The sequence below is a fragment of the Giraffa tippelskirchi genome, chromosome 2 (genome assembly GCF_054371585.1).
Source record: "Giraffa tippelskirchi isolate mGirTip1 chromosome 2, T2T-mGirTip1v1.2.pri, whole genome shotgun sequence".
NCBI lineage: Eukaryota > Metazoa > Chordata > Mammalia > Artiodactyla > Giraffidae > Giraffa > Giraffa tippelskirchi.
In genome coordinates this window covers 95,707,009-95,732,919 of record NC_137276.1, presented here as the reverse complement: position 1 = coordinate 95,732,919, position 25,911 = coordinate 95,707,009, and the positions used below count along the sequence as shown (strand labels likewise).

At 37.1% G+C, this 25,911-nt stretch overlaps 1 protein-coding gene and 1 pseudogene across 43 annotated transcripts in view; one reads left to right on the top strand and one right to left on the bottom strand.

Annotated features, from left to right (window-relative positions):
* The window catches only part of CEP70 (centrosomal protein 70), a 119,837-nt gene that overhangs the window by 60,373 nt on the left and 33,553 nt on the right, over nt 1-25,911 (bottom strand). For 25 of the 43 annotated variants that reach the window (XM_081574060.1, XM_081574062.1, XM_081574070.1 and 22 more), the window contains 5 exons: nt 22,795-22,885; nt 22,557-22,680; nt 22,058-22,238; nt 4,680-4,849; nt 2,097-2,153 (listed from right to left, as the gene is read on the bottom strand). In XM_081574060.1, coding sequence (XP_081430186.1) covers nt 2,097-2,153; nt 4,680-4,849; nt 22,058-22,238; nt 22,557-22,680; nt 22,795-22,885 — 623 coding nt within the window. The remainder of the gene's footprint in view (nt 1-2,096; nt 2,154-4,679; nt 4,850-22,057; nt 22,239-22,556; nt 22,681-22,794; nt 22,886-25,911) is intronic. The other 18 variants (XM_081574082.1, XM_081574065.1, XM_081574087.1 and 15 more) reach the window with 1 other exon arrangement.
* Nucleotides 856-1,014, top strand: LOC145540091 (U4 spliceosomal RNA; annotated as a pseudogene).

Below are 25,911 nucleotides of genomic sequence, written 5' to 3'. Positions count from 1 at the left end.
TTTATAAACCTAACCTTCTAACGTCTCAAAAAAGCAGATTTAGCCACAGTGAGCTCACATTACTGCATGGCATCAACTGGCTAGAGTATATAATAAATGGCCCCTTTAAGACAGCTCTCCAATTTGGCACAGTTCCCACCTAACCTGCTTTACTCATTTTGATTTTCTGTGAGCATACCAATCTATAACCTCTCAAGCTACGAAATTCTTCATTTTGCTTCTCTTTATTCTGACATACTGTGATTGTTCATTTTAGTGTGAACTTGGCTAGACTACGGTGCCCTGCTACGTGGTTAAACACCAGTCTAAACACTGCCGTGAGGTTATTTTTTAGATGTGACAAACATTTAAACCAATAGACTTTGAATAAAGCAGATTACCCTTCACAATATGGGTGAGCCCTGTGCAATTAGTTAAAGAGCTTAGAAGGCAAGACTGAAACCTCCAAGAAGAGAGGTATTCTGCCTCCAGATTGCCTTCAGCCTCAACACTGCAACATCAACTCTTCCCTGGGTCTCCAGCCTGCACGCCAGTTTCACAATCACATGAACCTATTCCTTTAAGACAGTTCACTCTCTGTATATAAGTGTACATTCTACTGGTTCTGTTTCTTGCCAGAACCCTAACATACATACCTATAACCCCATCACCCAGGTTTTCTATATCAAAGGAAACAGTACCTTCCTTCTTTCCAAGGCCAATGATGTCTTGTTGTTCATTTATAGCTTACTCTTGGTCCTCCATGGGAATGACTGCTCTCCATAGGTTACTACCTCTATCTATGAATATATCAACAAATCCCTTAAAAGTCAGAGAAATTGGCTTAATTATAGTGCCATTAAAAAGCCTACTCTTAGCTTTGCGCAGTGGCAGTATCGTAGCCAATGAGGTTTATCCGAGGCACGATTATTGCTAATTGAAAACTTTTCCCAATACCCCGAAAAAAAGGAATAAAAAGAAAAAAAAGAAAAAAAAAAGCCTACTCTTTTACATCTATGAACTTTTGCTCATAGCATACAAGTAGTCTTTTTTTTTGCCTTTCTGCTTTCCCAAATTGTACTTATTCAAGCTCAAGCACAACCCCTATCTGTTTTGTAATGGCTTCCCTGATTACTCCACCCAGAATCAATTTGTTCCTGTTATCAACTCCTGTATTACTGACTGACTGTACAGTTTTTAGTAATTACTTTTATTGTGACATTATATATTAGTGTCTTTTAAGTCTCACATTATTTTTCTTAACTATTAAATGTGCTTACATTTAATCTCCTTTACTAGATGCAAACTCCTAGGAGGTAAGAATCACGTTCAAAACATTTTCCTATCTCTACAGAATCTAACACCATGTCTACCATCTTAAAAGACAGCTTCATTTGAAAAGAGAAGGTCCCTGATGTCATTTGATGTTTATCTAGTTTATCTGTTCAGTACTAAAAACAGAACACGGCAGAAAGTAGGTGCTTAAATAAATATTTGTTAAAAGAACTGTTCCATTTATAAACAGTGAAACAAAATAGCCTTTATAGTAAAGGCCTTAGATATTTATATTAAAGCACTTTAGATTATTTGGCCTTAGATATCTTACAGCAATTTTTGGTTAGTCAAAGACCATCATTTTAAATTTTATCCTTATTTCTTTAATCAGAGGTGATAACTGTGCTTTATTCTATATACTTGATTTTGCACTATAATGTTTTATCTTTATCTCATAAATCTACATACTACTTAATTAGGAAGCTAATCCAATCCTACACAGTGTTGATATACTCAGTAACTATCTAGTGGCTAGATGACATCAGTAGAACAAATCATAATACCTCAACAAAATAAAAATACTATTTCTTCTGTGACCAATACTTAGTGACTATTAAATATCATATTTTAATATAAATGCAACAATGGATTTTAATGTAAGTGGTAAAGTACAGTCTTCAAGATTCTTTATAAAAAGGAATTTGTAGTTACATTTTAGGTAAATTATACACATATCCAGTAGATTTTTAAAGCATATTTAATGTTTCAAAAGGCCATAGAAACTTGTTGTAATTCACAACTTGATAATTACTTTTAAAATTGTAATACAGGACAAGTCATACCTTTGTTTATGAAATTTTCTAATTTTAGATTCATAATAATCAATAAGGCAAAGCAACCTAGAAAACAGATGAGTTATTTTCAAAATGTGGTATTGGAACATTTACTATTGTCTCTATTCAATTTCAAATTATAGTGATAAATATCTGCAAATCCATAAAAAATTTAAGTGATTTTTGCAAGAAGTATCCTACTATGCCATATATTTTAATTTTAATATATACATTTTTAAATAACCACAGACATTAAATCTCAACATATTAAATGTATATTCTCTTTGATCAAGCAGTTCTGCCTTTAACAATCACTCCCACAGAAACATTTGCCCAAGGCTATCACTTAAGATGAACAAAGTTGTTCACTGCATTGTGAGTGAAAACTCAGACACAACCTACACATTCTTCAACAAGGGAAAAGTTAAATAATGGCACATCCATATTATAGAAAATGAGGAGGCATTAGAAGAGATAATGTAAATTTGTAGAAAAAATTAATGTTGCATAGCCAAATGTATAACTATTTTTTAAAGAAAGTGGGTGTATATGAGTCTATGTACTGAAAATGAACTATATGGCTTCTTAACTGAGGGATAATATTGCCCAAACTGGAGGATGGTACTGGTTGTCACACTAAATAGTTGGGGAGGGGGCAACGATGCTTAAAAGTTCATTAATGAACAAATGAATGCTCATCATGCCCTACAATGAAGAATGGTCCCACCCAAAAAGTCAATAGCACTATTGCTGTGAAACACTAGGAAGAACATAAACCAAACTGTTAAAAGTGGTTATCTCCAGGATATGGAATTAGGAGAAGTAAGCAGGTTTATAATATATTACTTTATATACTTTTATATTGTTTGAATTTTTGTAGGCATGCAGCGCTTTTCTAATTTAAAAAATATCCTCAAAGAAAAATAAAATAACACTACACTTTCACATACTATTCTTTTTAAAGCAAGAATTTTTAGTATTTCACTCTTGTCTTGGGAAAATTACTCACCCATCTCCTTTTTTTAGAATTAATTCAACCAGTTGTGCTTTTAACATTATAACTTTCTGAATTGTTCTTTCCCTTCAACTTTCCCCATCCCAACACATACCAGCTTTCATATTATTCTGCAAATGTGTTTTAATTTCCTTTATATACTTTACAAACCCTCTCACCTCCCTCGTTCCCCAATGCTACTATCCTATTTCTATTTTTCCTGCATGACAAACTTCATTCATTCTGAATGACTATTACCTCTACCGTCAATAAACTTTTAAGGAAGACTTACTCTGTGTCAAACCAGCAATTGAGCAAATAAGACAGTAGGAAGGCAAACACAAATCGATGAGGAGGCATATAAAACTTCTCACCATCCTCTCCTTCAAACATTCTTGTTCCTCAGTTAGCCTGACACCCAAACTTAACTCCTCTTCTGCCTTTTCTTTCTCTGTCTAAACTTTAAAGCTCTATGGAGTTGGGCCTTTCTAACTGTAGGCCTAATGGGGCTTCCCTGGTGGCTCAGAAGTAAAGAATCCACCTGCAACGCAGGAGATGTGGGTTTGATCCCTGGGTCAGGAAGATCCCCTGGAGAAGGAAATTGTAACCCACCCCAGTGTTCTTGCCTAGGAAATCCCATGGACAGAGGAAACTGGAGGGCCTTGGGGTTGCAAAGAGTCAGACACAACTTAGCAACTAAACAACAGGCATGATGTATCTATGTGGCTGACAGAAGATGTCTAAGTACATGTTCATAGATAATCCATCCTCCTCCTGTCTCTTTCCCCAAATCTAGCTTGAAATCTGGCTATCTTTGACTTCTCTCCTTCTTTCAACATCTACAGTCAATCGGTATAGACAATTCCTGTCCATCTCTGCAATATCTCTTCTTTCTTTTCTTTACAGATCTGTGTTATTTCCCAACTAGACTTACAACTGATCATTAACTGCTTACTCTAAAAAATAAGAATTAAAATGAAAGAACAGAGCACTGCTCTCACCTTCCCTGTAACAAACCATACAGGGCAACCAGATAGTCTCTACTCAATAGGAAAGGTTCTTTTTCTAATGGAAGAACTCCAGCAAGAAAAAAAGAAAAAGAAAAAAAGGGATAGCAGAACTGAAAACAAGATCAATGAGTGAAACCATCAGATGAGAAGAGGATGGGAAATTTCACAGGAGAAGGATCAGATTGTTGCTATTTAAACCCCTGAACAATCTTAGCATCCCTGAGAGAAGCTCTACTAGACATATATGTTATTATTAGAAGAATAAATTATCACCTATGAAGTATGTCATCAAAAATACTTGCATCTGAATTTAGATTTAACTTCTAGTTTAGAGGGAATACAGGAGACAGAAGAATAAATTAAATGACATAATAAGGAAGCAAATAGACAAATCTAGCACGTACATCTCCAAGACAACCGATCGTTTTCTTCAACAAGTTAATGATATTAAAACAAACAAAAAAAAGGGCAGAGAAGAGGAAGAGGAAGATTCCACCAGTTTAAGAGATAAAACCATACCCAAGATGAAATCTATTTTTTAAAAAATGAAGAATCTAGCTACATATCAATTTATGTAGCAAACATTACTGTTTATCCAAGATGGTATGAGGAACTCTTTTGCAGAGATAAGAAAACACTCTATTTTGAGTGATGATGCGTTCTTCTTCTTCCTGTGTTAACCTATAGATATCCTTCTGCAAAGCAGCAATAGTCTCTTGTTGCTCCATCCGTTTTTTCTTATAATGTTCACATTTTGCCTGTAAGAAATTTTTCAAAAAATAAATTACAATATGTACATCTAAGACATGGTGTCCTAACAATACTGTACGCAAAGCTATCCTCACAATTTCTATGAAGCTGTCTCATTCAAGAACTTCAGCAGGGAGGCTGTTTTTAGTGGGTACAAAGTCCAGGAACAATGATACATCATAAATGCAAAACTGTAACAAGTAAAATCAGCATAAAATGGGGAAAATATTGTTTATACTTGCATGCATTTAAGGATACGTAATAAGTACAAGAACTCAATCTTTGTAAAACAAAGTTTATATACAGGTTTAGATGAAAATGATAATCAGGAAGGGGTCAATATTAAAGATGTTGAAAAGAACCAAGAATTAAAATTGAGATTCTTAAATGATCAATGATAATTCAGGATTTCAGATGGTTTAAGTAACTTAGGCATTCATGTAATGTGGGAGACTGCAAACTCAGCACAATCAGGAATTTGTTAAGAAATAATATATACCACCACCAAGATTTATGCAAGGAAATGTAAATCTTGAATACTCTCGTCTTCAGTGAAATATCACTGGCCTGGTTTTCCTAAAAGACTCTGATGCTGGGAAAGACTGAAGGCAGGAGGAGAAGGGGACAACAGAGGACGAGATGGTTGGATGGCATCACCAACTCAATGGACATGAGTTTGAGCAAGCTCCAGAAGATGGTAAAGGACAGGGAAGCCTGGCATGCTGCAGTCCATGGGGTTGCAAAGAGTCAGACACAACTAAGCAAATGAACAACAATGGCTTCCATCCCTCTAGGTCCTTTGAAAGGTCATTATCAGCAGAACCATCATTATTGTTTTATTTTTTTAATTAGTTTATTTTTTAACTTTACAATATTGTATTTGTTTTGCCATACATTGACATGAATCCACCATGGGTATACATGTGTTCCCCTTCCAGAACCCCCCTCCTACCTCCCTCCCCATTCCATCCCTCCGGGTCATCCTGGTGCACCAGCCCTGAGCACCCTGTATCATGCATCAAACCTGGACTGGCAATTCGTTTCACATATGATAATTTACATGCTTCAATGGCATTCTCTCATATCATCTCACCCTCGCCCTCTCCCATAGAGTCCATAATACTGTTCTATATATGTGTCTCTTTTGCTGTCTCGCATACAGGGTTATCTTTACCAATTTACTAAATCCCTACTCAGACTTACAAAAGAATGAAATAATGTCATCCACAACAACACGGATGGACCCGGAAATTATCACACTAAAAGAAGCAAAGTCAGAAAAGACAAATATACTGTGATATCACTTTTATGTGTAATCTAAAACATTATATAAATGGACTTATTTAAAAAGACTCAAATAGAGAAAACAAACCAATGGTTACCAAAGGGGCAGAGGGTGAGGAATAAATTGGGAGTTTGGGACTAGCAGATACAGACCACTATATATAAAATAGATACCCAACTAGTTTCTACTGTGTATCACAGGGAACTATATTCAAAATCTTGTAATAACCTATAGTGAAAAAGTATGTATGTACTGAATCAATTTGCTGGGATTCATCCTAAAGTTCATACCCTCAGGAGATTTCACATAGCCAAAGCAATCTTGTTAAAGCTCTCACATTTCCTGATTTCAAAGGTGACTACAAGTCAAAGTAATCAAAACAGTGTGGTAGTGGCATTAAAGACATACAGACTAATGGAGTAGAATGAATACCCCAGAAATAATACTGCATATCCACAGCCAAATTATTTTCAACAAGCATGCCAAGATCATTCAATGGGAAAAGAACAGGCTCTGTTCAACAAATAGTGTTGGGAAAACTAGGTATATACATGTGAAAAAATGAAGTTGGATGCTTACCTATACCACATACAAAAGTTAATTTAAAATGGATCAAAGTTCTAAAGGTAAGAGCTAAAACTATAAAATTCTTGGAAGAAAACATAAGGCAAAAGCTTCATGATACTGGATTTGACAACCACTTCTTCGTTATGACACCAAAAGCATAAGCAACAAAAGAAAAAATATATAAATTTGACTTTATTAGAATTCAAAACTTTTGTACATTGAAAAACACTAGAATAAAATGCAAACTCACAGAATGAGAAAAAATATTTGCAGATAACATTGGACTGGGCAAAAAGTCCGTTCAGGTTTTGCTGCACCATCTTACAGGAAAACCTGAACAAAACTCAAACAAACTTTTTGGCCAACCCAATACTTCTGACAAGGAGTCAATACTCAGAATAAATAACTCCTACAACTCAACAAAAACATAGTCTGATTTTAAAATGGGCAAAGGACTTGAATAGACATTTCTTTAAAAAGAGATACACAAATGGCCAATAAGCACATGAAAAGATGCTTAACATCACTAACCATCAGGGAAATGCAAATTAAAACCACAATGAGAAACCATTTCACACCCATTAAGATGGCTACTACTAACAAAAACAAAACAAAAATAGAAAACAAGTGTGGCCAAGAATGTGGAGAAACTGGAATTCTTGTGCATTGCTGGTGGGAATGTAAACGGTACAGCCACTATGGAAAAAGAGTACGGCAGTTCCTCAAAAAATGAAACATAAAATTACCGTGCATGTGCCAAGTCACTTCAGTCATGTCAGACTCTTTGCGACCCTATGGACTGTGGCCAGCCAGACTCCTCTGTCCATGGGGATTCTCAAGGCAATACTGGAGTGGGTTGCCATGCCCTCCCTCCAGGGGATCTTCCTGACAGAGATCGAACCGACATTCCTTAAGTCTCCTGCGTTGGCAGGTGGGTTCTTTACCACTAGCACCACAATACAATCCAACAATCCCCTTCTGGGTACACACCAAAATGAACTGAAAGCAGGTACTGGAACAGATATTTGTATGTCTATATAAACAGCAGCATTATTCACAAAAACCAAAAGATGGAAACAACCCAAGTGTCTAGTGATGAACAGTGTTAGAATGAATAACCGTGAATGAATAAACAAAATATGGTATATACAGGTGATCCTTGAATAATGTGGGGGTTAAGGATGCCAACAATCAGTACCCTCAAAAATTCACATATAACTTAAAGGTGGCTCTCAGTATCTAAGGTTTCTCTGCATCCATGGATTCAACCAACAGTGATCGTGGAGTTCAGAAGTATTTACTACTGAAAAAAAATCTGCACATAAGTGTACATAAACTGTTCAAACCATGTTCTACAAGAGTCAACTGTACATACAATAGAATATTCAGTTCAGTTACTCAGTCATGTCCAACTCTTAGCGACCCCATGGACTGAGCACGCCAGGCCTCCCTGTCTATCACCAACTCCCAGAGTTTATTCAAACTCAGGTCTATTGAGTCAGTGATGCCATCCAGCCATCTCATTCTCTGTCATCCCCTTCTCCTCCCATCTTCAATCTTTCCCAGCATCAGGATCTTTTCCAATGACTCAGTTCTTCGCCATCAGGTGGCCAAAATATTGGGAGTTTCAGCTTCAACATCAGACCTTCCAATGAACATTCAGGACTGATCTCCTTTAGGATGGACTGGTTGGATCTCCTTGCAGTCCAAGGGACTCTCAAGAGTCCTCTCCAACACCACAGTTCAAAAGCATCAATTCTTCAGCACTCAGCTTTATTTATAGTCCAACTCTCACATCCATACATGACTACTGGAAAAACCATAGCTTTGGCTAGCTGGACCTTTGTCGGCAAAGTAATGTCTCTGCTTTTTAATATGCCGTCTAGGTTGGTCATAACTTTTCTTCCAAGGAGCAAGCGTCTTTTAATTTCATGGCTGCAGTCACCACCATCTGCTGTGATTTTAGAGCCCAAAAATATAAAGTCTGTCACTGTTTTCACTGTTTCCCCATCTATTTGCCATGAAGTGATGGGACTGGATGCATGGATCTTAGTTTTCTAAATGTTGAGTTTTAAGCCAACTTTTTCACTCTCCTCTTTTACTTTCATCAAGAGGCTCTTTAGTTCTTCTTCACTTTCTGCCATAAGGGTGGTGTCATCTGCATATCTGAGGTTATTGATATTTCTCCCAGCAATCTTGATTCCAGCTTCTGCTTCATCCAGTCCAGCTTTTCACATGATACAGTCTGCATATAAGCTAAATAAGCAGGATGACAATATACAGCCTTGATGTACTCCTTTCCTGATTTGGAACCAGTCTGTTGTTCCATGTCCAGTTCTAACTGTTGCTTCCTGACCTGCATAAAGATTTCTCAGGAGGCAGGTCAGGTGGTCTGGTATTCCCATCTCTTTCAGAATTTTCCACAGTTTGTTGTGATCCACATAGTCAAAGGCTTTGGCATAGTCAATAAAGCAGAAGTAGATGCTTTTCTGGAACTCTCTTGCTTTTTCGATGAGCCAATGGATGTTGGCAATTTGATCTCTGGTTCCTCTGCCTTTTCTAAATCCAGCTTGAACATCTGGAAGTTCACGGTTCATGTACTGTTTGAAGCCTGGCTTGGAGAATTTTGAGCATTACTTTGCTACCGTGAGAGATGAGTGCAATTGTGTGGTAGTTTGAGCATTCTTTGGCATTGCCTTTCTTTGGGATTGGAATGAAAACTGACCTTTTCCAGTCCTGTGGCCACTGCTGAGGATCCAGATTTAAAAGAAAATTCTGACACATGCTACAACATGAATGAATCTTGAACACATTATGCTAAATAAAATAAGCCAGTCACAAAAGGATAAATATGATAAGACTTCACTTATATGAGGTACCCAGAGTAGTCAAATCAATAGACACAGAAAGTAGAATGATGGCTGCCAGGAGATTCAGGGAGTGAGGAATGGGCAGTTACTATTTAACTGGTATAGAGTTTTTGTTGGGAAGATGAAAAAAGTCTGCAGATGGATGGTGAGAATTGTTGTATAACAATGTTAATGTATTAAAAGCCACTGAACTCTACACTTCAAAATGGTAAATTTTATGTTAGAGATATAATTTACCACAATAAAAAAAGAGGGGAAAAAATCAACTAGCAATGAACAATGAGAAACTGAAATAGAAAATACAAACATTTGCAATACCATCAAAAAAATTAAATACTTAAGAGATAAAACTGATGAAACATGTGGAAAATTAGTGCACCCCAAATTATCAAACACTGTTGAAAAAAGTTAAGGAAAACATACACAAATGGACAGATATCACATTCATGGATCAGAACATTCAGTATTGTTAAGATGCCAGTTCTCCCCAAATGGAAATACATATACAATAAAATCTCATCAGGCTTTCTTTGTAGAAATCAACAAGAGAATTAGAAAATTCACATGGAAATGTAAAGGATCTCAATCAAATACCCAACACAGATAAGGAAGGACACTACATAATGATCAAGGGATCAATCCAATAAGAAAATTTAAGAATTGTAAATATATATACACCCAACACAGGAGCACCTCAATATATAAAGCAAATATTAATAGCCATAAAAAGGGAAATCAATAGTAACACAGTAATGGTGGAGGCCTTGAACACTCCAGTTATACCAATGGATAGATCATCCAGACAGAAAATCAATAAGGAAATAAAAGCTGTAAATGATACATTAGACCAAATGAACTTTATATTTATATATTTATAGGTCATTCCATCTGAAAGCAGCAGAATATACTTTCTTCAAGCACACATGGAACATTCTCCAGCATTGATCACATCTTGGACCATAAATTAAGCCTCAGTAAATTTAAGAAAACTGAAATCATATCAGGCATCTTTTCCAACACTATCAATTACAGGGAAAAATAACAACAACTGTAAAACACACAAATACAATAGATTGTACTGTAGCAATACAATCTCACCTCACCTCAAGAAACAAGAAAACTCTCAAACAACCTAACCTGGACTTCCCTGGAGGTACAGTGGATGAGAACCTGCCTGCCAGTGCAGGGGACATGGGTTTGATGCCTAGTCTGGGAAGCTTCCACATGCTGTGGAGAAACTAAGCCTGTGCACCACAACTACTGAGCCCATAGGGCCTGCGAGTCACAACTACTGAGCCCACATGCTGCAAATACTGAAGCCCATGCACCTAGAGCCTGTGCTCCACAACAAGAGAAGCCACCACATGAAAAGCCCGTGCATCATAAAGAAGAGTAGCCCCAGCTTGCCATAACTAGAGAAAGCCCACCTGCAGCAAGGAAGACCAAGTGTAACCAAAAATAAACAAACAGGGACTTCCCTGGTGGTACACTGGATAAGAATCCACTTGCCAATGCAGAGGACACAGATTTGATCCCTGGTCCAGGAAGATTCCACATGCTGCAGAGCAACTAAGTCCATGCATCACAATGCCTGAGCCCATACTCTAGAACCCACAAGCCACAACTATTGAGAAACATGTTGCAACTATTGAAGCCCATGTGCCTAAAGCCCCTGTATCACAATGATGAACAGCCCCTGCTTGCCACAAATAGAGAAAGCCCACATGCAGCAATGAAGACCCAACGCAACCAAAAATAAATAAATAAAATTATTTTTCAAAAAACCCTAACCTTATACCTAAGGAAACTAGAGAAAGAACAAACAAAACCCAAAGTTGGTAGAAGGAAAGAAGTCATAAAGATCAGAGCAGAAATAAATGAATTAGAGATGAAGAAAGCAATAGAAAAGATCATTGACAGTAAAAGCTGGTTCTTGGAAAAGATAAAGTTGATAAGCCTTTAGCTAGACTCATCATAAAAAAGGGGGTGGGAGGAAAGCTCAAATCAATAAAATTAGAAATGAAAAAGAAGTTACAACTGATATCACAGAATTACAAAGGATCATAAGAAACTACTACAAGAAATTATATGCTGATAAAATGGACTATTTGGAAGAAATGGAAAAATTCTTAGAAAGCTACAAACTTTCAAGGCTGAACCAGGAAGAAATAGAAAATATGAACAGACCAATCACAGGAACTGAAATTGAAACTGATTTAAAAACTTCCAGTAACAAAAAAAACTCCAGGACCAGATGGTTTCACAGGCAAATTCTATCAAACATTTAGAGAAGAGTGAACATCTATCCTCCTGAAACTTCCATCAACTGCAGAGGAAGGAAGCTCATTCCACTATTACCCTGAAACCAAAACTGGACAACATACCACCAAAAAAAAAAAAAAAAAATACAGGCCAGCATCACTGATGAACACAGATGCAAAAATCCTCAAAATACTAGCAAACTCAATCCAACAACACATTAAAAGGATCATACGTCATGATCAAGTGAGATTTATCCAAGGGATGCAAACGTTCTTCAGCATATGCAAACCAACATGATACAACACATTAACAAACTGAAGAATAAAAACGTAATCATCTCAATAGATGCAGAAAAAACTTCTGACAAAATTCAGCACCCATTTATGATAACAAAAAAAAAAACCCTCTCCAGAAGGTGGGCATAGAGGGAAACTATCTCAACATAATAAAAGGCCATATACAACAAACTCACAGTTAACATCATTCTCAAGAGAGAAAAACTTAGTTTTTCTAAAATCAGGAACAAGAAAAGGATGTCCACTCTAACCACTTTAATTCACATAGTTTTCAAAGTTCTAGCTACAGCTTTCTGAGAAGAAAAAGAAATAAAAGGAAATCTAATTGAAAAAGAAGAAGTAAAACTATCATTGTTTGCAAATGACATGATTCTACACAGAGACAATCCTAAAGATAATACCAGAAAACTACTAGAACTCAATGAATGTGGTAAAGTTGCAGGATATAAAATTAACATACAGAAATTTCTTACATTTCTATACACTAACAACAGAAAATCAGAAATTAAGGAAATGATTCCATTTACTGTTGCATCAAAAAGAATAAAATACTGAAGAATAAACCTACCTAAGGAGGCAAAACACCTGTACTCAGAAAACTATAAAATGCTGATGAAAGAAATCAAAGATGGCACAAACAGCTGGAGAGATACACTGTGTTCTTGGATTGAAAGAATATAGTCAAAATGACTATACAATTCAAAGCAATCTACAGATTCAATGCAACACCTATCAAATTACCAATGGCATCCTTCACAGAATTACAACAAAAAATGTTTCCAATTTATATGGAAACATAAAAGACCCTGAATAGCCAAAGCAATCTTGAGAAAGAAAAACAGAGCTAGAAGAAATGAGGCTCCCTGACTTCAGACTGTACTTCAAAGGTACAGTAATCCAAACAGTATGGAGCTGGCACAAAAACAGAAATATAGAGCCATGGGACAGGATAAAAAGTCCAGAAGTAAACCTATACACCTATGGTCACCTAATCTATGACAAAGGAGGCAAAAATATACAAGGGAGAAAAGACAGTCTTTTCAATAAATGGTAATAGGAAAACTGGACTACTATATACAAAAGAAATGAAATTAGGGGCCTCCCTAGTCCAGCAGTTAAGACTCTGTGCTCCCAATGCAGGGGCCCAGGTTCAATCCCTGGACAGGGAACTAGATACCACATGCCACAACTATGACCTGGCACAGCCAAATAAATAAATTATAAATAAAAATAAACACATAAGAAAGATGTGCTGAAATTTCAGAGTAAAGATCCACTTTCAGGGAAAGAAATGAAATTAGAACACTAACACCATTTGTTGTTGTTCAGTCACTAAGCTGTGTCCAATTCTTTGCGACTCCATGGACTGCAGCACACCAGGCTTCCCTGTCCTTCACTAGCTCCAGGATTCTTCTCAAGTTCATGTCCACTAAGTCAGTGATGCTTCTAACCATCTTATCCTCTGCCACCCTCTTCTCCTTTTGCCTTCAATTTTCCCAGCATCAGGGTCTTTTCCAGTGAGTTGGCGCTTCACATCAGGTGGCCAAAGCACTGGAACTTCAGTTTTAGCATCAGTCCTTCCACTGAGTATTCAGGGTTGATTTCCTTTAGGATTGACTGGTTTGATCCAACTAACACCATGCACAAAAATAAACTTGAAATGGAATAAAGATCTAAATGTAAGGCCAGATGCTATAAAACTCTTAAGAGGAAAACAAAGGCAGAACACTTTCTGACATCAATCACATACGTATCTTTTTTGATTCACCTCCTAGAGTAATGAAAATAAAAACAAAAATAAACAAATTGGACCTAATTAAACTTAATAACTTTTGCACAGCAAAGGAAATCATAAAACCAAAAGACAGCTGAAGGTGCAGGTTCAAGCCCTGGTTAGGGAACTAAGATTCCACAAGCCACGTGAGATAAAGTGTTTGCAAGCCAAGCAACCAAGAAGGGAGTAATTTACAAAACATATAGATTATGCAAGCTCAATATCAAAAAAAGAAACAACTCAAATAATGGGTGGAAGATCTAAATAGACATTTCTCCAAACACATACAGATGGCAAAAAGCACATGAAAATATACTTAACATCACTTATTAGAGAAATGCAAATCAAAACTACAATGAGATAATATTTCATAACAATCATAATGGCTATCATCACAAAATCTACAAACAATAAATGCTGGAGAGGCTGTGGAGAAAAAGGAACCTTCCTACACTGTGGGTAGGAATGCACATTGGTACAACCATTATGGAGAACAGTATGAAGCTTCCTTCAAAAAATATAGAACTATCATATGATCCAGCAATCCCACTCTTGGGCATATATCCAGAGAAAACTACAATTTGAAAAGATACATGCACCCCAGTGTTCACTGCAGCACTGTTTACAACAGCCAGGACATGGAAGCGACCTGAATGTCCACTGACAGAGGAGTGGGTAAAGAAGATGTGGTACTTACATACAATGGAATATTACTCAGCCGTAAAAAAACAAAATAATGCCATTTGCAGCAACATTGATCAACCTAGAGATTATCATAATGAGTAAAGTAAGTCAGACCATAAAAAGATAAATATCATATCATATCATTTATATGTGGAATTTAGAAACAAAAAAGGTTCAAATGAACTTATTTTCAAAACAGAAATAGAGTCACAGATGTAGAAAACAAACATGTATTTACCAGGGAGCAAGGGGGAAGTGGAGTGGGTGGGGAGAAGGGATAAATTGGGAGACTGAGATTGATATATACACACTACTATATATAAAATAGATAACTAATTAAGGACCTTCTGTATAGCACAAGGAACTCTACTCAATCCTCAATTACCTATAAGGGAAAAGAATCTGAAAAAAGATACCTGTAATATATAAATGATTTATTTTGCTGTACATCTGAAACTAACACAATATTGTAAATCCACTATACTCCAAAAAAATTTTTTTAGTAAATTTTAAAATGTTTTAAAAATTAAACAGCCAACATGATATTGAAAAAGAACAAAAGTAGAAGACTCAGAGGGCCTAATTTCAGATTAACAGTAATCAAAGCAATGTGGTTCTGGTATAAAGAAAGATACATATATCAATGGAGCAGGATAGTCCAGAAATAGACCCACACATACACTGATTCTCACCACAGATACAAAGGCAATCTAGTGGAGAAAGGATAGTTTTTTTAAACAAATAGTGGTGGAACAATTGGGTATTGTAACCTTGGGCTATGAAAAGTTGTCTTTATATACAAATCAAAAACACAATCTATTAAAAAAAAAAAGATAGGGTGAACTTCATCAAAATCAAGTACTTATGATCCTTCAAAGACACTGAGAGAATGAAGACAAGTCACAGGCAGCATCTTAAGAAGTTAACTATACACTTACTCTTAGCAATTCTAGTCTTAGGTATCTACCAAAGAGAAAAAAAAAGCATAAGGCCACAGAATAACACAAATTTTGTAAAAGTTTTATTTGTATTAGCCAGAAAGTGGAAACAAGTCTAATGTCCATCAACAGGCAAATCTACAAACTGCAGTATATTCACACAACATAATAATCTGTTGATACATCCAGAAACATGCATGAATCTTAAAACAATCATGTTGAGTGAAAGATGAACAATGATTTTGAGACAGCAAGACAAGAATACCATTTTAGAAAAGAACCAAGAAAATGGCCTTGAGCAAGTGGCCTTGACAGGCTTGGTAGAACAAAAGTACCTGAAGGCTTGGGCCTCAGAGATAACACCCAGCTGCTGCTGCTGCTAAGTCGCTTCAGTTGTGTCCAACTCTGTGCGACCCCATAGATGGCAGCCCACCAGGCTCCCCCATCCCTGGGATTCTCCAGGCAAGAACACTGGAGTGGGTTGCCATTTCCTTCTCCAGTGCATGAAAGTGAAAAGTGAAAGTGAAGTCACTCAGTCGTGTCCGACTCTTAGCGACCCCATGGACTGCAGCCTACCAGGCTCCTCCGTCCATGAGATTTCCCAGGCAAGAGTACTGGAATGGGTTGTAATACCCAGAGACCCACAGGAATAAAAAATTATCTCTGTTCCACTGATGCATGGACATATAAATCTGCCACAAAGCAGAATCATTGAACTTCCAGTTCCCTGAAAGATATAAAAGCCTGACACACATTTCTAAGTTGTTTTTATAGGAGGAAGACTCCCTCCAGATGAAATCTGCTGACTGCAAGCACGTAGACACCAGAACATTTGAAACCAGGAGGTTGATGATACCTGAAACTTCACCTTGGTGCCAACCAATCCAAGAATTGAGCACAAGCTAATCAAGCACACTGAGGCCTCCTCCCTCACAATCCCTTTAAAACCAGACTTCCCTGAAAGTTCTCCAGAATTTGGCACTCTTTTCCACCTTTTCCCATGTGCACAAGCTATCCTTTCATTAAAAACCTTAAGAATCTTGTGGGAGCAATATTCGTATTTCTAAGGTATTACTGTCCAAGAATCTGAAGAGGGCCCAACAACAATTTTAATAAGCCCTGTCATCCTTCCTATATCGCTTTCCTCCCTACCTAGATGTCAGTTACTTACAAGGCAATCATACATTAGGAATATCTTGCTGATGTTAATAAACATTAGATCTATTTTTTCATTTGGCCTAAGAAACACTCTGTCTCATGGTTCCCTGTGTATTTCAGAAAGCTAAAGTCAAGAGAGGAATCCAACACAAAAGTAAAAAAACAAATTGAAGCTAAAGGGCTTGTGAAGAAGTATACAGAAGAGCTTGGTGGCTTTACACTGAGTGGTTTGCCAAAGGAGGTGGTGTGTGCTCAATCGTGTCCAACTCTTTGTGACCCCATGGCCTGTAGCCCTCCAGGCTCCTCTGTCCATGGTATTTTCCAAGCAAGAACACTGGAGTGGGTTGCCATTACCTCCTCTAGGGGATCTTCCCGACCCAGGGATAAAACTGGTGTCTCTTGCATCTCCTGCATTACCAGGTGGATTCTTTACCACTGAGCCACTTGGGAAGCCCACACTGGATGGTTTGAATAATACATAATAATTAGGACAGACAGTATAAAACTAGATTTTTTTTCCTATGCTTACTAAAAGTTTAAACAACAGGAAGAAAATATTTTGTGCTATTTCAACTGTCAGTAGTAAATAAATGTCTAGAGAGAATAAAAATACAGAATTGAAATATACAACAATAATGTAAGTTGGAGAATGTAATAATTAGAAAACAATTTTACCAATGTCATAGAATAAGGTAGAAAGTACAAAGTAACATTACATTTTGAGGTCAAGAGTGCATATTTTAATCTTTAAGGTAACCACTAAAAGAAAAGGAAAAATCAGTTTTCTGATCCATATATCCCCTATGGAGAAAGAAGAGGGAAAACTACATGCTGAAACTGACCACACTGATTTAAAATTAAAATTATCTGCTTAGATCTTTCAGTTCAGTCGCTCAGTCATGTCCGACTCTTTGGGACCCCATACACTGCAGCACGCCAGGCCTCCCTATTCATCACCAACTCCCAGAGTCTGCTCAAACTCATGTCTTACCGACTAAATGGACATGAGTTTGGGTGAACTCTGGGAGTTGGTGATGGACAGGGAGGCCTGGCGTGCTGTGGTTCATGGGGTCGCAAAGAGTCGGACACAACTGAGCGACTGAACTGAACTGATGCCATCCAACCATTTCATCTTCTGTCGTCCCCCCGTTCTCCTCCCACCTTCAATCTTGCCCAGCATCAGGGTCTTTTTCCAGTGAGTCAGTTCTTCACATCAGGTGGCCAAAGTACTGGAGCCTCAGCTTCAGCACCAGTCTTTCCAATGAATATTCAGGACTAATTTCCTTTAGGATGGACTGGCTGCATCTCCTTGCAGTCCAAGGGACTCTCAAGAGTCCTCTCCAACACCACAGTTCAAAAGCATCAATTCTTCGGCGCTCAGCTTTCTTTATAGTCCAACTCTCACATCCATACATGACTACTGAAAAAACCAGTTTTGATTATACTGACCTTTGTTGGCAAAGTAATGTCTCTGCTTTTTAATATGCTGTCTAGGTTGGTCATAGGTTTTCTTCCAAGGAGCAAATGTCTTTTAATTTCATGGCTGCAGTCACCATCTGCAGTGATTTTGGAGCCCAAGAAAATAAAGTCTGTCACTGTTTCCATTGTTTCCCAATCTATTTGCCATGAAGTGACGGGACTGTGTGCCATGATCTTCGTTTTTTGAATGTTGAGTTTTAAGCCAACTTTTTCACTCTCCTCTTTCACTTTCATCAAGAGGCTCTTTAGTTCCTCTTCGCTTTCTGTCATAAGGGTGGTGTCATCTGCATATCTGAGGTTATTGATATTTCTGCCAGCAATCTTGATTCCAGCTTCTGCTTCATCCAGTCCAGCATTTCACATGATGTACTCTGCATTGATCTTTAGAGGACTGAAAAGTTTATCAAACTATATCCACAGAAGCTAACACATGTTGTCTAAGTATAGAAAAAGGAAAACTGCACTGCAGAACATAGAAATGTTGTCTTTTAGTTTCTGCATTTCCCAGCAATCTCTCAACAACAATCTTTCAAAATATTATTGTCAAACATCTGTTAATTTCCTTGATCTCTTTGCCACATTCACACAAAATCAATGTTTCCTTTCTCTCAACTGCAAAATATGCAGCACTAAGCCATTCTAAAACTGGAAACATGTGTATGCCAAAAAAAACCAAAATGTGCCTGAAACCATGAAATAATCATTTTCCAGGAGCACCTCCATCTTCCCCAAGAAAGCACAAATTAACTAGTACAGAATAGAATATATAACCAATCTGTGATAGAATTGGACAAAAAATCAGGCAACACTGAGAGGCAGCAATTTCTTGGGAATTGTCCTTGCTGCTGCTGCTAAGTCACTTCAGTTGTGTCCGATTCTGTGCGACCCCATAGACGGCAGCCCACCAGGCTCCCCCGTCCCTGGGATTCTCCAGGCAAGAACACTGGAGTGGGTTGCCATTTCCTTCTCCAATGCATGAAAGTGAAAAGTGAAAGTGAAGTCGCTCAGTCGTGTCCAACTCTTAGTGACCCCATGGACTGAAGCCCACCAGGCTCCTCCATCCATGGGATTTTCCAGGCAAGGGTACTGGAGTGGGTTGCCATTGCCTTCTCCAAATTGCCCTTGAGGTTTTGCCAATTTCTGTCATCATTCTATAAAAAGTACCCTTCACATACTTAAGAAACAAGCAAACAACTAATTTCAATTGATCAAATTAGCATAGATACCCTTCCCCAGGGCTTCCCAGGTGGCATAGCGGTAAAGAATCCAACCTCCAATGCAGGAGACGCAAGAAACACATGGGTTCGATCCCTGGGTCAAGAAGATCCCCTTGAGTAGGAAATGGCAACCCGCTCCAGTATTCTTGCCTAGAAAATTCCACAGACAGAGGAGTCTGGCATGCTACACTCCATGGGTGGCAAAGAGTCAGACACTACTGAGCACACACACACCCTTCCACAAAACCAAGTTTTCACGCCCCTACCCTAATTCTGTTTCCCATTGCCGACTGGAACATGAGACTTCCTCTGTACCCGTTTAAAAGCTATATAACAAAACTCTGAAACCTGAAGCGAAAAGTTAAATGGCCCATAATTCATTTAGGACAGATGAAATACTTGACAGAAAATACATGACACTCCATTTAAATCACCCCTTACCAATGAATACTCAAGCATTTTTCTTTGAATTGCCTAAAACCCTGGTAAATTCATAAGCCTTACATTTTACTAATTCAGCTTGTAATTATTTATAGATCAACCTCTTTAAGGAAAAAAAATAGGTATCTTCCTTAAAAAAAAAAACTTGCACAGATCTCTCTGCCCTCAACTCCCTCTATCAGTTTCACCTGATGGCTGCTTCTCACATCAGTAAGTTGATGAGTTAAAGCAACGGTCCCCAGCTTTTTTGGCATTAGGGACTGACTCTGTGGAAGACAATCTTTCTACGGATGGGGGAGAGGGGTTGGATGATTCGAGTGTATTATATCTACTGTGCCCTTTATTATTATTACATCAGCTCCACCTCTTACCAGGTATTAGATCCAAGAGATTGGGGACCCCTGAGCTAAAGAGCTTCATATTTCTACATGTCCTATAACTGAGATGAAGGTCAAAATCAAATGCATACAGCAATATTTCCAAAATCCCCCCCCCCCACAGAGAAAGTTTAGAATACACTGTTGATGAGGAAAGCTACCTAACAAAGCAAACCTAAAAATGTAAACACTAGATCTTATTGACTGATGAATAACAGAAACAGACCTGGGCAAAGAATGATAGTGTCTTCTCTGGAGCTCTGAACACCATCAACAGGTCCAGCACTGCTGGCCCCAAGCTGTCAGCCTAAATGAGGGCAGAACACCAACTGCCTGTGGCTTCATACCAGAAATTCTTAGTATCTCCTGCTGATTCTCTCTGATCCCTCAAATTTAACTTATCACATCCTTCCAATGCTGCTAGCATAAACTGAGGGGACATCTAGACCCTGCCTAAGGAGTACTGTCTCTTTAGGCAGCCTAAACACCTTGTATGCAACAGGTACATATAATGCTGTGCCAACAAAAAACATTTATAATGATAAATGTTATAATACGGTTTCTAAGTATCTGTAACATCTTATACAACTAAATACTGATTTTCCCTACAAAAGATTTCTTTCTTTCAATTACAATAAACACCCAAGTTTTTTTTTTTTTAAACACCCAAGTTTTAAAAGAGGTTTTTTAAATTAGGAAATTAAATATTCAATGTTATAACATTGCTATTTCAATAAAAATAAAAGTAAAAAACTTATAATCAATAATTCAAATATCTATTGAGCATCTACAACCGATAATGAAGCAGACATTTTCTCAGCCCCAGACAAAACAGACAAAAATATCAGCCCTCATGGAGCCTGCATTCTAACAGAGATATATAAACAAAACAAAGTGTATAGTATATCAGCATGTTAGATGGTGGTAAGAATTATAGATAAAACAAAGCAGGGAAGGCAATATGATATGTAAGGGACAGGATTGCCAACTGTAAATGAAGTAGTCAAAAAAGGAATCCCTGAGAGATAGTGATGTGACACTTGAGTAAGCAGAGAGAAAACAAACCATGCAGCTAAAAAAAGCACACATGGTAGAGGGGAAAAGGAAGAACAAAATATACAAAGTCCCTGAGGTGAGAATGCTCAAGGAAAATGTTCAAAGAAAATCAAGAATGTCAGTGTGACTGGAGTAGAATATGCAAGAAGTACAGTAGATGAAGTCAGAAGGTAGCACGGGGGCAATCATGTAAGATTATGGTAAGAGTTCTGGATTTTTCCCTTTAAAAAAAAGAAAAAGCAAAGTCAGAGTGTTCTGTGCTACAATGTTGAGAGCACATTGAAAAAGGCAAGGCTGGGAGTAGGGAAACCAAGAAAGAAACATGAAAGAAATGAAAGTGACTTGGACCAGAGTGGAGACTAAAAGACGAAAGTCTGGGGAGGAAATCCAGGTACGGTTTTGGACATGTTAAAAATTCCTAGATGCCTAATTAGACATCCAACAGAGATATGAGGTAGGATGCAGGATGTGAACCTGGAATTGAGGGAAGAAGCCTGTGCCACAGATTTAAAAGCACTATGAATTAGACTGAGCATTACCAAGGAAGTTAGAATTTATAGGAAAAAGAAAGGTCTAAGGGATGAGTCCGAGGAAAATGTGAAGAATCAGCAAAGGGATTGAAGAATAACTAGTGGGGTTAGAGGAAAACCAGAAGAGAAGATATTCTGGAAATAGCAAAGAAAGAATTTCAAGACAATCACAATAATAGGTAAAGGAAGATAAGGATCACTGAATTAAGCAACGTGGAAGTCATCTGTAACACTGACAAGGTGTTTTAAGACTATCATGTAAGAAAATGCTTAACTCAGTACCTGTAAAGCTTTATGCTCCTTTTGAAGTTCTTTTATTTTATTCTGTTGCTGGCAAACCCTATTTACTGATTCATCCTCCATTTCACCAATTTTGGACTTCACACTCTCCATAATTTGTTCCAAGTCATTAGCTCGTTGTTCCTGATCTGCTGTTCGGCTTTGTTGTTGCTGAAGTTCATTTCTAGTAACACACACACAATTCCTTCTCTTAGTAATAGAAATAAATCAAATCAACCAACATATCCATCTAACAACATAATGACTTTCTAAAATTTTTTGCATTCTTAAAATTTCTATAACACAAATTAACAGAGGAAATATAGGGTAGCATTATATATTGAAGCTATTACCAAAAGATTTACCTACTAAAAATATTTTTTACTTAATATTTAATCAAATGGAAAATTAAATTTCAAGATTCTTTTCAAGCAAGTTATTTTTAAAATGCACATCATTTGTTCACACACAATTCAAAACAGATTTTTTTCCATTTTCTTACTTAAGCTGTTTATTAGTTTCTATGAGCTCCTGGATCATGTTCTGTTGACGTGATGTTTCCTCCATCATTGTTTTTAAATTCTCCCTCATCCTTTGTGATGACTGTTTGTCAAAAATGATGAGATCTACATTTTTTGAAAATACACATAGTAAAAATGAAGATAAAAAAATTAACATTGAAAAATTTTAACAAAAAAAGAAGCTTTTTATCTTAAGGAGCAAGAATATAATTTGATTACCTTTCATATCTGTTCTTTTGACTAGAGATAAAGGCTTTAAGCCATGCATCATCAACAGCACATTTATGTTTTCCCATTCTGCTTCTTCCCGCTACAATTACAAGGAGACAGAAAAGGATCAACGTTAAGATATAGGGTGAAGAAATGCCCTCTTATAAATAATTTCCTTTGTTTTCAGAACAGACTTTTTCTCCAAAAGCTTTGATATGAATTTTTATACACACATAATGATTAAAATTAAAACAGATTTATTTCTAACAAAATGAGAGTAAAAAGGATGCAAATAAGCACGGATAGTTACATTATATCTGGAATTACAAAATTCCAGAATACATATAGAGGTCTTAATGAATAAATTAAAAGCCTTATAATTTCAGTGAATTAAACAGACCTTAAGTTTTTTATTTAACTGAACTTTTTATTTAAGGTTTTTTATTTAACTGTCACTTTAACAATGACCAGGGTCACAACAAAATTAACCATATGTGACTGGAAGAGCCAATAACTTGGGTAGTTCCTTGTATAACGGACAAGGTCTAACTATGAAAAGGAGTCTGTCCATCTAGGTAACTGATTCTAGTAGAAATATTCTGAAAGACACTCTTAAGTTTTGTATCCCTGATTCTAAATATGTATTTACCCCATGAAACCGAGAAGGGAACTCTCTCCAGATTAAAAAAGAATAAAACCTAACAATAAATAAAAACTTAACAATGAGGAAGAAAAGAACATAAAATACAGTAAGAACAGAAATAGATATTTTTTAAATGACATTTAAATTCATGATATTAACATCAATAACAGGTTCTTAAGTGCAATGATCAATTTTGAAATCAGTGTGTGAGATACTTTGCATTCTTTTTAAAAGACCTTAAGTATCTTATATAGTATAATGTAAGCATATTTGTAAAAAGGTGATTTGAGTAAATTTTCAATTTATTTAAATGCTTGAAAAGTATCTAATATATTTTATTAGTGAATAGCATGTAAATATTATAATAATGTTAATATTAATAATTTGGACAATTTTTCCCCTCCCTCCTAGAAAAATTTTAACAGTTCAAATAAAAGTATTACTTTTCACATCCAATGGAGAAGGAAATGGCAACCCACTCCAGTAATCTTGCCTGGAGAATTCCATGGACAGAGGAGCCTGGCAGGCTACTTTGCAGTCCACAGGGTTGCAAAGAGTCAAGCATGACTGAGTAACTGTCACACTCACATCCATATACCGCTCAGACATTAAAAAATCTATCAAAATAGATAAGCAACAAGGATATACTGTATAGCCAGAGAATTATAACCATTATCTTGTAATAACTTTTAAAGGAGTAAAATCTGTAAAACTACTGATTCACTATGCTACACAGCTGAAGTTAATATTGTAAATCAACTATATTTCAATTTTAAAAAACCTATCAAGACAAAAACCAAATTGTTCTGATGACTCTTTGATAGGATTATGGCTCACAGTACCAAACAAATCTTTCCTTTTGACTGCTGACTTTCTTCCCTTTCTTTATCTTTTCTGTAACTCTCCTCCCCATGACAATTTTTTTCCCTTATTTTTGTCCAGAATGGTCGCAAAGATTAAAGAAACAGAACTAAAACTGTTGCTAGTATATGTTTTGGAAGTCAAAATCTCTGTGTGGGTATATAAGTGGAAACCTACTATGACTCATTAAAAAAAAAAAATGCTCTGTAAAAAAAGTCACACATTTTGAATGACCAAATTACACAAATACTGTTCCCTGAAAACTTTTTTAAGATTTTTTTTTTTCATGTGAACCATTTTTAAGACTTTATTGAATTTGTTACAATATTGCTTCTGTTTTATGCTTTGGTTTTTTTGGCCAAGAAGCCTGTAGGATCTTAGCTCCCCGATCAGGGATTGAACCCACACCCTATGCACTGGGAGGCAAAGTCTCAACCACTGGACTGCCATGGAAGTCCTGGTAACTCCTTTAAGAGAAAGAAAAACATCAGTTCAGTTGTTCAGTCGTGTCCAACTCTTTGCAACCCCATGGACAGCAGCACACCAGATCTCCCTGTCCATCGTCAATTGCCAGAGTTTACTCAAACTCATGTCCACTGAGTCGGTGATGCCATTCAACCATCTCATCCTCTGTCATCCTCGTCTCCTCCTGCTCTCAATGCTTCCCAGCATTAGGGTCTTTTCCAGTGACTCAGTTCTTCACATCAGGTGGCCAAAGTATTGGAGTTTTAGCCTCAGCATCAGTCCTTCCAATGAATATGCAGGACTGATCTCCTTTAGGATGGACTGGTTGGATCTCCTTGGAGTCCAAGGGACTCTCAAGAGTCTTCTCCAACACCACAGTTCAAAAGCATCAATTCTGCGGCGCTCAGCTTTCTTTATAGTCCAACTCTCACATCCATACATGAATACTGAAAAAACCACAGTTTTGACTATACTGACCTTTGTTGGCAAAGTAATGTCTCTGCTTTTTAATATGCTGTCTAGGTTGGTCATAACTTTTCTTTCAAGGAGCAAGCGTCTTTTAATTTCATGGCTGCAGTCACCATCTGCAGTGATTTTGGAGCCCAAAAAACTACCGTTTGTCACTGTTTCCCCATCTATTTGCCATGAAGTGATGGGACCAGATGCCATGATCTTAGTTTTCTGAATATTGAGTTTTAAGCTAACTTTTTCACTCTCCTCTTGGATCAAGAGGCTCTTTAGTTCCTCCTCCCTTTCTGCCATAAGTGTGGTATCATCTGCATATCTGAGGTTATTGATACTTCTCTGGGCAATCTTGATTCCAGCTTGTGCTTCATCAAGCCCAGCATTTCACATGATGTTCTCTGCATATAAGTTAAATAAGCATGATGACAATATACAGCCTTGACGGACTCCTTTCCCGATTTGGAACCAGTCTGTAGTTCCATGTCAAGTTCTAACTGTTGCTTCCTGACTGCATACAGATTTCTCAAGAGGCAGGTCAGGTGGTCTGGTATTCCCATCTCTTTCAGAATTTTCCAGTTTGTTGTGATCCACATAGTCAAAGGCTTGGGCATAGTCAATAAAGTAAAAGTAGATGTTTTTCTGGAACTCTCTTGCTTTTTTGATGATCCAACGGATGTTGGCAATTTGATCTC